This window comes from Triplophysa rosa, linkage group LG2 (genome assembly GCF_024868665.1).
Source record: "Triplophysa rosa linkage group LG2, Trosa_1v2, whole genome shotgun sequence".
Taxonomy (NCBI): Eukaryota; Metazoa; Chordata; class Actinopteri; order Cypriniformes; family Nemacheilidae; genus Triplophysa; species Triplophysa rosa.
In genome coordinates, this window is record NC_079891.1 from 34,294,946 (window position 1) to 34,311,037 (window position 16,092).

Sequence of the window (16,092 nt, forward strand, 5' to 3'; positions counted from 1 at the left end):
AAAAATGTAATATCTTAATAATCTCGGTCCAAAAACAGTGTCCACTATTACTGTACAAGTTATTATTGCCTCATGTAAGTGTTTTTTATTTAAAACTTTTTTACAATATTTTATGGTGCTTTCTGATGCATCACTGATATTTTGGTGTTCAAAGCTCATCTAATGCTCAAATGCACAGGAGTTTTCATTTTTAATTTCTTAACTTAACTTTGATAAGAATCTCCAGAGTCAACGTGGGCTAAAAACACACTGTACATTTTACAAGGTAAACCGCAACTCGGACGAAAAACAAGTCCTAGGAAATCACATCATCTAAGAAATATATTTCTTTTGTCTTACCCCACTATGGTACTGATCTGTGACACTGAGAAAAGTCGAACGCATGACACTACAACATAAATTCGGTACATAGATTATACATAGAGTATACACAATAGTCTTGCAGTTAATAAATACACAAGTGGATATTTATTCATTCAGCATGCAATCGAAAGATTATATTTGAAAAAAAGAGTCAGTGCTTTGGTTTTGAATGACATGAGGGTAAATAAATGATAAAATTATTATTATTTTTGGGTGAACTATCCCCAAAAAGTGCAAAGCAACATACTGTAACAATTAACATTTGTCACCTGTAATGGTGAAATGAGTCCAAATGCTTACGTAAGAGTTTAACCCGAACAGGTCCAACATCCGGATTCTTTTTATTGATGACTCATGCATCTAGCAATCTCACGGGAATAAATAATTATGGTGGTTATGCTGTGATTTCCTCTCATGAGGTTTAACTGTCAGGTCCAGGTCCTTCACATTATTTTGCACGCAGGCTGCAGAACAGAGAAATGCAAACTAGCTGAAGGCAAGAGAATCAAGTGGATTCTATAGGCTTTTGATGCGCTGCATGAGTTTGGGGCACTGTGTGAAAGCTTTAGAAACCGGATGGTAAACTTGTTCTTAAACACAATACGATGGATGCTTTGGTAAATTGCAGTGTGTAAATGTCAAGCTCAGAGAAAAACTGGAGACTTGATTAGAACAGGAGACGTGCAGCTTCAGTGCTTACCTGAATGTGCTATGATGACAACTTCAACCCCACCACTTCCTGATCGATTCTCTTTTGTCTTCTCGCTGTAGAACAGTTGCACAGACAAGGCTTAGCTTAAGCCAGGACTAGGCCTAGACATTTAAATCGCTTTTATAAAAATGCCTCGGAAAACCCATAACTGGTGTGCATCTTGAGACAAAACAATGCCACTGACATATTTTAAGATGTGTCAGGGCAGGTTATTTTCACACAGCTCAAACATTTATTTTAGTTCATGAGACTATAGCATTAAGCCTTGTCTCTGAAACCAGGCCTTTGTATCAGACGACGTTCTTACTTATTTCAGTTTCACCTTGAAAGAAATTTCCATGACAGCTCTTATTCCCATTTCTGTCATATATAGTATATCAATAGAAAAAATACTTTATTAATATTTTGCCTACTTAAAGAGATACTTCACCCAAAAATAAAAATTCTGACATCATTTACTCACCTTCGAGTTGTTCCAAATGTGTATAAATGTCTTTGTTCTGATGAACACAAAGAAAGATATTTGGAAGAATGCTTATAACCAGACAGATTTTGCCCCCCACTGACTCCCATAGTAAGAAAAATTACTTTATCATTTGTTTTGTTCTGTTGAACACAAAAGAAGACATTTTGAAGTGAATATCTTTCTCGGTGTTTATCAGAACAAAGACATTTATACAGATTTGGAACAACTCGAAGGTGAGTAAATGATGACATAATTTTCATTTTTGGGTGACCTGTCCCTTTAAATCTTTATCTCAGCTTTATAACACATTACAGATTTACAATTTCAATATGTTCTTTTGACTTTATTTTCCATTATAGAATGGGGGTAAGATGTGCTACATCAAAGCAAATTTTAAAAATGACATTTTTATTTATTCTAAGGAATAAAAACACATTTTACATTTGTAAATAATCTGGTGCTTTCTGATCACTCATTCAGATAGAAACTGTCACACAAACAGTGTTTGATGATGATACACAAGTCACATTGTACCACTTACTGTTGAAAAGACACAATGACTCACTGGATGAGTTTTGCTCTTTAATTCCTTTGATAAGACTGAGATTTCCAGAGCACAAAGAGGCAAAAGACACACTGTGTGTTATACAAGATAAACCACAACTCAATGAAATTACACACACAGAATCATCTTAAAATATAAATATCTTCTCTTATTTCTGTCTCACTATGGTACAGATCTGAGACACAGAGAAGAGTCAAACACGTGACTCTCTCTTCAGCCAATGAAATCACAGCAGCAGCCAGAATTCAGTTCTGTTGATACACACATATGAACAAAAGGTTTTGCAGGTAATAAATACACAAGTGGATTTGTGTCTATCAGCATGCACTCAAAACAACGAGAGAGACGAGTCAGTGCAGTGTGTGAACTGAACAAATACTCTGAAATCACCTCATCAAGATGTCCATTTACATGTTTTGTCCATTTCTGACAGTGTTTCAGTATCTGTAAAGATTCAGTGCAGGTTGATAAAGTAATAAACACCAGATACATGCTCGAGGTCCAATATACTGGAATATCTGTGGCATTTTAAGGAATATTTCAAGATAAAAGTATTTTTTTTAATAGCACCTGTATCCATGCTTTCCATTTCATCAAAGTTCGAATTTTGAGCCCTCGAGTGTCTTTAAGTCTTGATGAATCATATTAAAAAGCACTTCACCCTGAAATTAAAAGAAAAAAGATAATACAGCATATCATTCTGGAATTTTTATTACAATTCAGCACATCTTCCTCCCACATTCTCATTTGGAATTTATTTGTTCATGAATGATGATCCTCATTAAATACACTAAAGACAAACCATGTATTTTTTTCATTGTGATGATAAAACTTAATTGTCCAACTGGGCTTAATTTTCATTAGGACAAATGAGTCTTAATTGCCCTAAAATAGACCTTCAGTCTTTATTCTTTACACACAACACACGGGTCACCTGTAAACCTCACAGACTTGCATTTTAAAGTGATAGTTCACCCAAAATATCATTTACTCACCCTCACGTCTGTCCAAACCTGTATGACCTTCTTATGCAGAACACAAAAGAAGATATTTTGAAGAACATTGATAACCAAACAACATGAACTTTCACAAAAGAGTCAGATTTTGAATGACATACAGTGAGAGTGAATGAATGACGACAGAATTTGTATGTTTTGGTGAACTTTCCAGCGTGAAAAATCAACATTTGTTGTCTGCAGATGTGAAATGATTCAAAATAAGATCAACAGCACGACACAAATGTTTTCAATAGAGTTTAACCTGTGATGAACCCAGAACATGTCCGGCTGATAACCATCGTACTAAACCAGTCAACAAAACTATTACTGGAACTCTGGATGGAAACGCAGAGATGCACATCAGTTCTAAACAACGTTATGCATTAAGATGATATGTGAATAAACTACAATGGAAACAATTATCAGAAGAATTTCCTCGATGAAGTCATGTGACTTTCATTTTGTGATTTTGTCGTTTTAAATCAAAGGATGCAAACAATGCCCTATTCTCAAATGTTTCATGCAACACTACAATTGTGAACGCAAGTTACATTCGCAGCTTGGGATAGAAACAAAGCTGCTGACAAACTTCACGAGATAAACTTTATATGATCTGTGGAGATACATGACGATCAGGTACATTGCAGAGATTTCATTTCTGAAGTTTAAACCTCTGTCGTGATTGACAGGTTAGTGGGCGGTCCTTCCCTGATGACACAAAATCTTTCTTTATAGTGTCATCTATATGTTTTTTCACAAAAAAACCCCAAAAATGTGTGAAATAAAATGTGATCTATAACCAAGAAGGTAATGAAATATCTTGTTGCTTGTGAGGGCGGCTGTGTTATTTGGAGAGAAATTGACAGACATGACATGACAGAACAGAAAGCACACATACTGAAATGAACTGCACGTCCTGGAAGAGCTCCTGAATGAAGCGTCGTGAAGTCAGAAGAAACGTGCAGTTGGCCAACAGGAAGGAGACCTCCGAGTAAAGACAGATGTCATCGAACGCGTATGGAAACTTCTCAATTATCCTGTTATACACAAACATCACATGAGTACACTGTAAACATGCATGTAATAAACTACACAAATACATTCTCTGAGCAAGCAGAAATCACATCTTTTCTTTTTTAATGAACAAAAACACAACAAATCAAATTCAACAGCTTTGAAAGTTACATCATTACTGATGGCATACTGTAGTGACAACACACCAAACAAAGACACGTTCGATATCACACACACTCCCGCATCAAAGTTGGGCGGAATGGCCAAAAATCTATTTCACGGAATGAGTAATTGTATTTCACGGTAACAATCTCTCATTATAATTCTATATCTTATACCTCATTTTTCTTAGATTTATTTCCTTTATTTATTTATTACAGTTCATATTTATAACCTCACCATTATAAATATACTTTATTATCGTGAAAATACCTGAGGAGGCTTGAGTAACAGTGATAAAAACATGTCCTTAAGCATTTCCTAGAACTACGTGCGTTATGGTCTTCTTCTGCAGTGCATATTTGGAGTTTCTGCACGAAGAGCGCCCTCTGGCTTTCGGATGCAGCAGCATTTTACCGCACTTCACTCACAAGTTGTGCAAAAATCACGTGATAGATATTTTCGGTTAATCGGGCAGATGTCTGATTTATACAGTAGGAAGAGATGGACAACATTGATTTATTGCTCTTCACTCTCTATTAGATGAGCATTTTTAGTGTGTTGCGACTCTTTGTCTTTAGGTTTGTTTATTCTGACGTTTGTCTTTGCACTGCGAAGTCTCTGGTGACTCCACACACGTCTCCCAAAACGGGGGAAAGCAGCGCGTCACGCAGCGAGCATCATCGCACGTTTCAACGCAAGTTTCACCTTGGCTCGCCTGAAGTTAAACTTTATTAAAACTATTAACAGCTTCACCATGCAATCTGAATTCTGAAATAGGCCTACGTGGTGAGTATGAGCTTTTTTATATGCTCGCAGAGATCCCTGCACGAGCACTGTGGGTGAGAGAAGCGCCGGACTGGAGCGGATCACAAAACTACAGACTGAAAGAAGCTCAAAAGAATATTTGATGCGTTAATTTGTTATGGGTGGATTAATTCACTTGTTTTTTTTTTTCAAAATAACGCTAACCTGCAGAGCGTCGAGTTAACCACGCCTACTTATTTACATTCCGCGGAATAGAAAACTCTCTTACGGTTGACATTTTATTCCACAGTAACATAATATTCCGTCATTCCACCCAGCCCTATCGCGTATAGTTTGCCATTCGGCCTTAAGTGAGCAGTCCGGTTTCATGACCTTTGGTCCCGACGGATGAACTGAGATGGATGACCAAACGCAGAACCTCTTTTCTCAACAGGACTCTACAGGCGGGTCCGTCCTCAGATATTGCTTTACCACCTGAACACACATACACCAGTATATACATTACCCCTGCTACAATAACCATCTATGGGGTGAATATAGAAATCTATTGTAATGATTGCTATGATGCTGACTTACAATATTTGCCGTCATATTCATGATTTATTATCTCTCAAAACCAACATACTTCTATTAGGGCTGGGTTTTGAGTAGTGCTGTAGTACTCGAGTCCGGTCTCAGACTCGAGACGTTTTTTATGATCTCGGACTCGTCTTGGACTCGTTGGTATTTGCACTCCGACTTGTCTCGGACTTGGTCATTGGTCTCGCAAAATGTTCTAGTCGGTCTCGACCGAGTCCAGCGATATATGTTTTCTTTTCTCCTTCAAAACAAAACATTGATAGAGCATGCTTCTTGTGATCCGAAAACTAATGATCCGAAAACTGTTGCCGGCTCTCGGGCCTTGAGTCGAGACGCGTGTGTTCATAAGTTCTCTTTTCACACAGCAGTTCAGTTCAGTGTGTGCTGTTGTTGTAACTAAATAACTCCGGTATATTGGTTCAAGTCCTCGGGACTGTCATGCACGCCAGAAAGTGAAGAACTGTATTAATTTGTGGGTAATATTAAGTGTTTACGGGAGACGCTAAACGCGAACAATTCAGGTGAACTGGTTCTTTTTTGACCAGCCCTCATTTTTAGATTTTTATCCAGCTCAGATTTCAAACATATCACGCAGCCATTGATGGGATGTGGTGTGTTACTCACCCAGTATGAGTTCTGTACTGGGAGTGCTGCTGGCCGAGCCCTGACTCACAGCGGCGTCACTGCAGCCCGACACGCCCGAGTACTTTGACTGCGCAACCACCTCCAGGTGATTATGGGATGGCTGACTGTGCCACTGAGAGAAGCCATCCGACAGATCTGACAACAAGTGACGAGAGAAACTCTGTATGAGCATTTGTATTGCATCACAACAAAACAAAGTCACTTAAGGAATGTGTATAAGATTGACCTGTGCGAGTGTGTGTGTTGTTCAGATGGTTGTGTGTGTTTGAGTGGAGTACAGACAGTTCTCCTCCGTGTGTTCCTGTAATCTGACGTCTCGTCATCACCCAGCAGATGATGCTGATCCGACCGACTGCTGTTCAACAGCTCAACAGATCCAAAATGATACCGTAGTATTGTTCCACCTCGTTCATACGCCAACACTGACAGATCTAACTCTCCTGCAGACACGGATGTCAGGGGAAGAACAGCAGGCAGGAGACGAAGTGATGTTAGAATAAAATGAGCAAAGTTTATTGTAGAGAGAAATCACAGTTGGGTTCGGATGCCCATTCTATCTCCGTCTGACTAGAAACACATTCATCAGGTGCCATTATACCAACATAGACAGTAGGAACAACATCGTCTCGTGACCTTATCAAGAACCTTGAGAACGAGACCACGCAAACTCATATCTACTTGTGAAGACAATGCAAACGCAGCATCCAACCGAATGTAGAATATAGTAACATATATATAAACATATTGACTATAGTAATATAGTCAAGTAAAAACACAGAAGACAGACACGCACACACAGGTTCACACGGACTCACAACTCCACAGACACACACACACATTAAGAAAAGTAATATAGAACATAATAATTATAGAAATGAATATCATCTATAACTAATAAATTAAATGCATAAGAAAATGGTAAAGAATTAAAATAAAGAATATTAAGGATAAGGAAATGAGAAATTAAATACAACACAAGATGTATGTCTGTACTCTCAAGTCAGAATTTCATCATCTTTAATAAAATACACGCATGCACACGCACAGGTTTGCTTTCAAGAATTTCAGATCCTATCTATCAGGTAGTTTTAATGTACAATGTAACCATGTGATGTCTCAAAGTAACGCATCTTTAACAGTTTTCCATAGTCAGGCAAGTGAATTGTGACATCCATAACAGTTCATATCCACATGAAAATAACAAGTTGTTGTCTATGAAGAGTCCTCCCTTCTACATTTGTTGTTTTATTGCTTCTGGTTTGTACATTTTAGTTCCTAGAAATCTTACAAATGATGTTGTCTTTCAAATGTGAATCTTTTTTTTCTTTGTGAATCTTATAAAAAAAGAAAACTCCTGCATAGATTGATATTCTCTCATGTAAAACAGATGATTTAATATATTAGTAAAAAATACCTTCTCTGAGAATTAATTTGTCAGGTTATATTTTAAAATGTCACATGACACTGGCTGTTTCAAAACTTCCTTCAGTTCAATAAAGACAAAACTCAAGTCACTGCATTGGAAACAAAGATGAAATACATACTTTGACTAAAGGGGCCTAAAGACACAAAATAAAGTCAATCTTGCTGTAGTTTAGATTCAACAGTCACGTCAAAGCAATACACAAATCAGCTGACTGCCATCTCAGAAATATCGCCATAGTCATATGTTTTGTCTCAAGCCATGCTTTCATCACCAGCGGGGTGGATTACTGCAGCGGACTTCTTATTTCCAAAAAGACCATCAGACATCTGTAGCTCATACAGAGCGCCGCTGACAGGATTCTGACCAAAACCAAAACATCATATCACCCCAACCCTCAAGTCCTTACAATGGCTTCCAGTTACATGTGGAATGGATTTTAAGCTGTATGACGTGTATCGATCACTCAATGGCCTAGGAGCTAAATACATTGCAGATGTGCTTATTGAATATAAACCTAACAGAGTTCTCAGATAAGTAGGATCAATGTGGTTTGAAACAGCAAGGGTTCACTCCAAACAAGGCAAGTGAGCGCTTAGCCATTACACTTCCAGAAGATGTTCTCCAACATTTACTACATAACAACTGTGCTGCTTCACACCAACTGCACTTTCATCTCGAAATAAACCAGAATTAAATGCAGTTTTTGTCATCTGTTGTGAGACAAGTAATAAATCGTTTGTGGAAATAGTGGCAAATTATAAAAACTGAAGACAGGGCTATTGTAACAACAGCAAAAGAGTGACAAATGTTTTACATTTACAAGAAAGTGCCGCACATGTGGTATGTAAGGACAGTAACATTTCTAAATATCACTTCAAAACAACTTTTTGCGTATTTTTTAAAGATTGGGACTTCAACAGATTCATAAACAGATGGAAAAAAAACGACACAAAACCAGAACTAACAATGCCACCATAGCTGAAAATCTTTCGTCTCACCAGCAACTCATGATCACTTCACAAATCTGTGTCACTGATCAATACGTAGGTGATTGTTCAGAGGTTCACTAAAACATTAGACTTTTTTATATGGATGAGATTGTGCTAAATTGAATGATTTTGGATAGGTGGGATCAATGTGGTCTGTAAAAATCTACATTTGTTTTTGCTCGGTTAATGAAACAGCAATATTATGGTATAATTAGATCCGTTTCAGGAATTCATGTACAGTTGATCTATTTCAAGTCTGAACGGCGGCATGAAGAATGCACACTGCATCAGAAGAGAGTTAACTTTGAATAGTTTCTGGCATCAGGACTAAAGAAATATATTTCCTTTATTTGCTGTTATAATTGCCATGAAAACGGCTTATACAGACTACTAATACAGAACAATAAATAATCAGAGTTTCATGGAAAAAGTATTGTGTTGACACACGAACACAAGTTGTAATTCTTGTAAGCAAATTACATTTAGCAGTTTGTATGTGGGTTTATTCCAAGCAAACAGGTTTTCTGATTGACACTTTAAACAACTTTCCTTTCCTCCTTTCTAAGAAAAACTAACCTAAGTCAAGCTGTGAATTTAGTCAAATACAGCTGAGCTACAGCACAGCGACCTTATATTTAGCTCATAGGGACTGCATGCACATTTTGTGCCAAATATTGTTGACAATGTGTAAGAATAAACATACATACGCAATAGCAAAAATACTAGATGTGCAATAAAATAAATAGAGACATTAAGATGAAGAAGGTTTTGGATGTAAATACTTGTTTTTTATGAAATCAAAGCAAACACACATCAACCCTAAAACACGGCTCGAACAATGAGAAAACTTAGAACAGCTGATCTTACCAGCATTAAAGAGACATTTTGGATAAATCAGTGAGGGAAATAAGACAATTCAACAAGAACTCAAAACAATGAACAGGTCAAAACTTAAGAATTAGACTTTTGTACAATATCAAACAATTATTTCAAACAAAGGTCATCTGAACAATTATAACTAAAAACGAGAAATAAGTAACCATGCAAGTGATGTTAGAAGTGTACAGTAAGAAAATAAAGCTGAAAAACGTATGAAAACATTATGAAAAAGATCAAATGAGAAACGGCACATTGATAAGAATGCAGACATCAAAGTCTCAAACACTTTCATCATTCGTCAGATAAAAGTCTTAAACCTGGAACCAACTCACTTTTAGAAGAAACGTCACGTGCACAAACATTTCATTTAATCAACGCAGCCCCAGCAGACGGCTTTCACACCGGCTGTGTTGCCAGGTGTAGTTGGGGGTACAACAACAGGTCATAAAACATAACTGCCAACAAGACTGACAGGCCATAAAAAACACAACTTGATTGACTGGTCGACATGACTTGACTGGGGAGTGGGGACGATCACACTTTGATAAGAATGCTGAACCCAAAGTCTCAAACACTCATTTGCCAGATAAAAGCCATTAAACAAGAAAACAACTCAAAAATCATTGACTTTATCACTCTCTAATAGCCTACAGTAGAAAATCAGCCAGGAGGAAAACACAGTTTTGTATTAGGGTGTGAGGGTCGTGTGTAGCTAGGTAGCCTACTGTAGGAAGTGGGGGACAGAGGATGCCCAAAAAACAGAAATGTCAACAAGATGCTTTAGAACATGCTTTCACTGAAGTAACAAATAATCTGATGAATACATATTTAAATACATTTGCCAACTAATAAAAACAAAATAAAACTATTAATGAGGGGAAAGAGATCCAATCAGAAGCAGTGTTGTACTTAAGTATTTTTACTTTCAAGTACATTTTTAAATATCTGTATTTTATCAGAATGTTTTTTCTTCGGGAAAAAAATAATTCACTACATTATAAAGCATATATCATACTTTTTACTCCACTACATTTCATAAATGTTAGCTTTTAATACTGATGTACAGTACATTAAAATGCAGTACTTTCTTTTATGAAGGATCTTTTCTTTAAGAAATGGAAAAGTACTAGATTTTTTAAATAAACTTAATTACTGTATGAAGAAAAAAACAACAACACAAAAAACATATTTGTGACCCTGGATCACAAAACCAGTCTTAAGTAGCACAGAAACATTTTTTAGTAAAATCCCAAAATACATTGAATGGGTCAAAATTATTATATTATTAAATATTATAAAGACTTTATTTTGTGAGTGAATGGACTCAAGTTTTCTCAATATTCAGATTCCAGAGTTGTATAATGTGATTGTCAAATGTGATGTAGAGTTATTTGTTCTGTGAAATAGTGGCTAACTTAAAACAAACGTGTTTATCAGCCATCTGTGTCCGGTGGTGTTAACATGCATCCAAACTGTGTTTAAAGACATTTTCAATTTGTTATCTTCCATTTTATTTTATGCACTTTTCCAGTGTGAATTGTTAGGAAACATTTGAGAGAACAGTATGCACAAAGTAAAAAAATACTGAAATTAACGAAATATGTTTATTATAATATACTGATATACTGCACATGAAACTATTTTTTGCTCTACGGATTTTGCATAAACTAGTAGTATAATATTAGCCTACCATTAGCGTCATATGTTTATTAATGCACAGCAACGTTACCAGGGTTACCTTCATACGAGTAAAGTAATTCCACATCAAACAGCAAACTAAAACCATCATAACTTGAAAACCATAAACATAAATACTTAGTTTCACAGCGTCTATGAAGAAAACGGCTCCTATCACTTTAAGCACAAGTTCGAAGCGCTGATAACATCTCGTTATGACGTCATCTCAGAGGCTATATAAAGACGCGCTGAGCATCGAATCTTCAGTTGTNTAACTCCGGTATATTGGTTCAAGTCCTCGGGACTGTCATGCACGCCAGAAAGTGAAGAACTGTATTAATTTGTGGGTAATATTAAGTGTTTACGGGAGACGCTAAACGCGAACAATTCAGGTGAACTGGTTCGACCGGTTCACTTAAAAGAAAGAACCGGTTCAAATGAACGATTCATCTGCGGCACGAACTGAACAGCATCAATCATTCATCAGGCACGATGTCAGCGAGCAGCGGCATAATAACATTTGGTTTTACAAACCATAAAGAATTTATCGACAGTGCGCTTAAAAGGAAACTTTTTGCAACAAAACTTTCTCCGAAACCTGTGGGACAACATCCAATTTTGTAAGACACCTGCAAAGGCATCACAAAGAGAGGTAAGTTAATGCCATGTTTCAGAGTTAGCATTGCATTTGAGTATTTTTATAAGTTTAGAAAGTAGGGCTTAAAGATAAGATTGATCGTATTTTTATTGTCATTGCGATATGAACATATTTCGGTATGGGCACCGAAACGTGCTTTTAAACGAGCCGTGGGGCCTCTGCTCTTTCTGGCAGCTCCTCTATTGAACACGCATGAGCACGGGCAGGCACACACACACACACACACACACACACACATGTAAATAAAATTTCCTTATTTTAAGGTAAAATAAAAGATGTATTTTTGATCATTACAAACAATAATGAAAATTATTATCTTAGAATAGAAGATATGCCGTCTCTTGCATCACAAAAATTCTCGATAGTTAAGTATGTGGTCTTGTAGTCATGAATTTTTTTCGGTCTCTGTCTTGACTGTCTCAATTCGAATCGGTCTTGACTTGGACTCGAACCTCTTTGGACTCGGTCTCGACTAGTCCTGGTCTTGGACTCGACAACGGTGGACTTGACTACAGCCCTAGTTTTGAGATCATTTTGGCAATTTGATTCTTATTTATATGGTTTCAATTTGATTCAATATCGATTAGCTATCAGTATTTCATTTAAAATATTAGTTTTGCAGACATGGAATCCATATTTAAATATATATGCTGGTAACTGAAACCCCCCTACTCAGATAAATTAATTAATTACACATTCACGTTAATAGTAGAGCCCACACAATTGTTTTGAATTACTTTTCACTTTTACTTTGAGTAACCAAACGTTACTGTAAAAAAACATTGTAATTGTGCAACAGTGAAATCATGAACAACTTGAAACATGCTTAACAAATAAAACAGATTTCAAAATTCAACTCGTATATGGCGCCATCCTCTGGACGAGAGGCGAAATACAGATAATATTCTCCGAGGCGCGTGCATTAAGAATAGATATGAGGATTTCCCGAATCCATTAAAATCAAAGAATCAATATTTTTGACCAGCCCTCATTTTTAGATTTTTATCCAGCTCAGATTTCAAACATATCACGCAGCCATTGATGGGATGTGGTGTCTTACTCACCCAGTATGAGTTCTGTACTGGGAGTGCTGCTGGCCGAGCCCTGACTCACAGCGGCGTCACTGCAGCCCGACACGCCCGAGTACTTTGACTGCGCAACCACCTCCAGGTGATTATGGGATGGCTGACTGTGCCACTGAGAGAAGCCATCCGACAGATCTGACAACAAGTGACGAGAGAAACTCTGTATGAGCATTTGTATTGCATCACAACAAAACAAAGTCACTTAAGGAATGTGTATAAGATTGACCTGTGCGAGTGTGTGTGTTGTTCAGATGGTTGTGTGTGTTTGAGTGGAGTACAGACAGTTCTCCTCCGTGTGTTCCTGTAATCTGACGTCTCGTCATCACCCAGCAGATGATGCTGATCCGACCGACTGCTGTTCAACAGCTCAACAGATCCAAAATGATACCGTAGTATTGTTCCACCTCGTTCATACGCCAACACTGACAGATCTAACTCTCCTGCAGACACGGATGTCAGAGGGAAGAACAGCAGGCAGGAGACGAAGTGATGTTAGAATAAAATGAGCAAAGTATATTGTAGAGAGAAATCACAGTTGGGTTCGGATGCCCATTCTATCTCCGTCTGACTAGAAACACATTCATCAGGTGCCATTATACCAACATAGACAGTAGGAACAACATCGTCTCGTGACCTTATCAAGAACCTTGAGAAAGAGACCAAGCAAACTCATATCTACTTGTGAAGACAATGCAAACGCAGCATCCAACCGAATGTAGAATATAGTAACATATATATAAACATATTGACTATAGTAATATAGTCAAGTAAAAACACAGAAGACAGACACGCACACACAGGTTCACACGGACTCACAACTCCACAGACACACACACACATTAAGAAAAGTAATATAGAACATAATAATTATAGAAATGAATATCATCTATAACTAATAAATTAAATGCATAAGAAAATGGTAAAGAATTAAAATAAAGAATATTAAGGATAAGGAAATGAGAAATTAAATACAACACAAGATGTATGTCTGTACTCTCAAGTCAGAATTTCATCATCTTTAATAAAATACACGCATGCACACGCACACGCACAGGTTTGCTTTCAAGAATTTCAGATCCTATCTATCAGGTAGTTTTAATGTACAATGTAACCATGTGATGTCTCAAAGTAACGCATCTTTAACAGTTTTCCATAGTCAGGAAAGTGAATTGTGACATCCATAACAGTTCATATCCACATGAAAATAACAAGTTGTTGTCTATGAAGAGTCCTCCCTTCTACATTTGTTGTTTTATTGCTTCTGGTTTGTACATTTTAATTCCTAGAAATCTTACAAATGATGTTGTCTTTCAAATGTGAATCTTTTTTTTCTTTGTGAATCTTATAAAAAAAGAAAACTCCTGCACAGATTGATAACAGCAAGGGTTCACTCCAAACAAGGCAAGTGAGCGCTTAGCCATTACACTTCCAGAAGATGTTCTCCAACATTTACTACATAACAACTGTGCTGCTTCACACCAACTGCACTTTCATCTCAAAATAAACCAGAATTAAATGCAGTTTTTGTCATCTGTTGTGAGACAAGTAATAAATCGTTTGTGGAAATAGTGGCAAATTATAAAAACTGAAGACAGGGCTATTGTAACAACAGCAAAAGAGTGACAAATGTTTTACATTTACAAGAAAGTGCCGCACATGTGGTATGTAAGGACAGTAACATTTCTAAATATCACTTCAAAACAACTTTTTGCGTATTTTTTTAAAGATTGGGACTTCAACAGATTCATAAACAGATGAAAAAAAAACGACACAAAACCAGAACTAACAATGCCACCATAGCTGAAAATCTTTCGTCTCACCAGCAACTCATGATCACTTCACAAATCTGTGTCACTGATCAATACGTAGGAGATTGTTCAGAGGTTCACTAAAACATTAGACTTTTTTATATGGATGAGATTGTGCTAAATTGAATGATTTTGGATAGGTGGGATCAATGTGGTCTGTAAAAATCTACATTTGTTTTTGCTCGGTTAATGAAACAGCAATATTATGGTATAATTAGATCCGTTTCAGGAATTCATGTACAGTTGATCTATTTCAAGTCTGAACGGCGGCATGAAGAATACACACTGCATCAGAAGAGCGTTAACTTTGAATAGTTTCTGGCATCAGGACTAAAGAAATATATTTCCTTTATTTGCTGTTATAATTGCCATGAAAACGGCTTATACAGACTACTAATACAGAACAATAAATAATCCGAGTTTCATGGAAAAAGTATTGTGTTGACACACGAACACAAGTTGTAATTCTTGTAAGCAAATTACATTTAGCAGTTTGTATGTGGGTTTATTCCAAGCAAACAGGTTTTCTGATTGACACTTTAAACAACTTTCCTTTCCTCCTTTCTAAGAAAAACTAACCTTAAGTCAAGCTGTGAATTTAGTCAAATACAGCTGAGCTACAGCACAGCGACCTTATATTTAGCTCATAGGGACTGCATGCACATTTTGTGCCAAATATTGTTGACAATGTGTAAGAATAAACATACATACGCAATAGCAAAAATACTAGATGTGCAATAAAATAAATAGAGACATTAAGATGAAGAAGGTTTTGGATGTAAATACTTGTTTTTTATGAAATCAAAGCAAACACACATCAACCCTAAAACACGGCTCGAACAATGAGAAAACTTAGAACAGCTGATCTTACCAGCATTAAAGAGACATTTTGGATAAATCAGTGAGGGAAATAAGACAATTCAACAAGAACTCAAAACAATGAACAGGTCAAAACTTAAGAATTAGACTTTTGTACAAAATCAAACAATTATTTCAAACAAAGGTCATCTGAACAATTATAACTAAAAACGAGAAATAAGTAACCATGCAAGTGATGTTAGAAGTGTACAGTAAGAAAATAAAGCTGAAAAACGTATGAAAACATTATGAAAAAGATCAAATGAGAAACGGCACATTGATAAGAATGCAGACATCAAAGTCTCAAACACTTTCATCATTCGTCAGATAAAAGTCTTAAACCTGGAACCAACTCACTTTTAGAAGAAACGTCACGTGCACAAACATTTCATTTAATCAACGCAGCCCCAGCAGACGGCTTTCACACCGGCTGTGTTGCCAGG

General features: G+C 36.7%; 1 protein-coding gene across 1 annotated transcript; it reads right to left on the bottom strand.

Annotated features, from left to right (window-relative positions):
- Positions 1-4,957: 4,957 nt before the first annotated feature.
- Positions 4,958-11,493, bottom strand: LOC130572088 (rapamycin-insensitive companion of mTOR-like). Its single transcript, XM_057363538.1, has 3 exons — positions 6,496-11,493; positions 6,249-6,404; positions 4,958-5,519 (listed from the first exon to the last, which is right to left on the bottom strand). Exons 1-3 carry the CDS (start codon positions 6,590-6,592, stop codon positions 5,392-5,394), a joined length of 381 nt encoding a protein of 126 aa, XP_057219521.1. The 5' UTR covers positions 6,593-11,493; the 3' UTR covers positions 4,958-5,391.
- Positions 11,494-16,092: the final 4,599 nt, after the last annotated feature.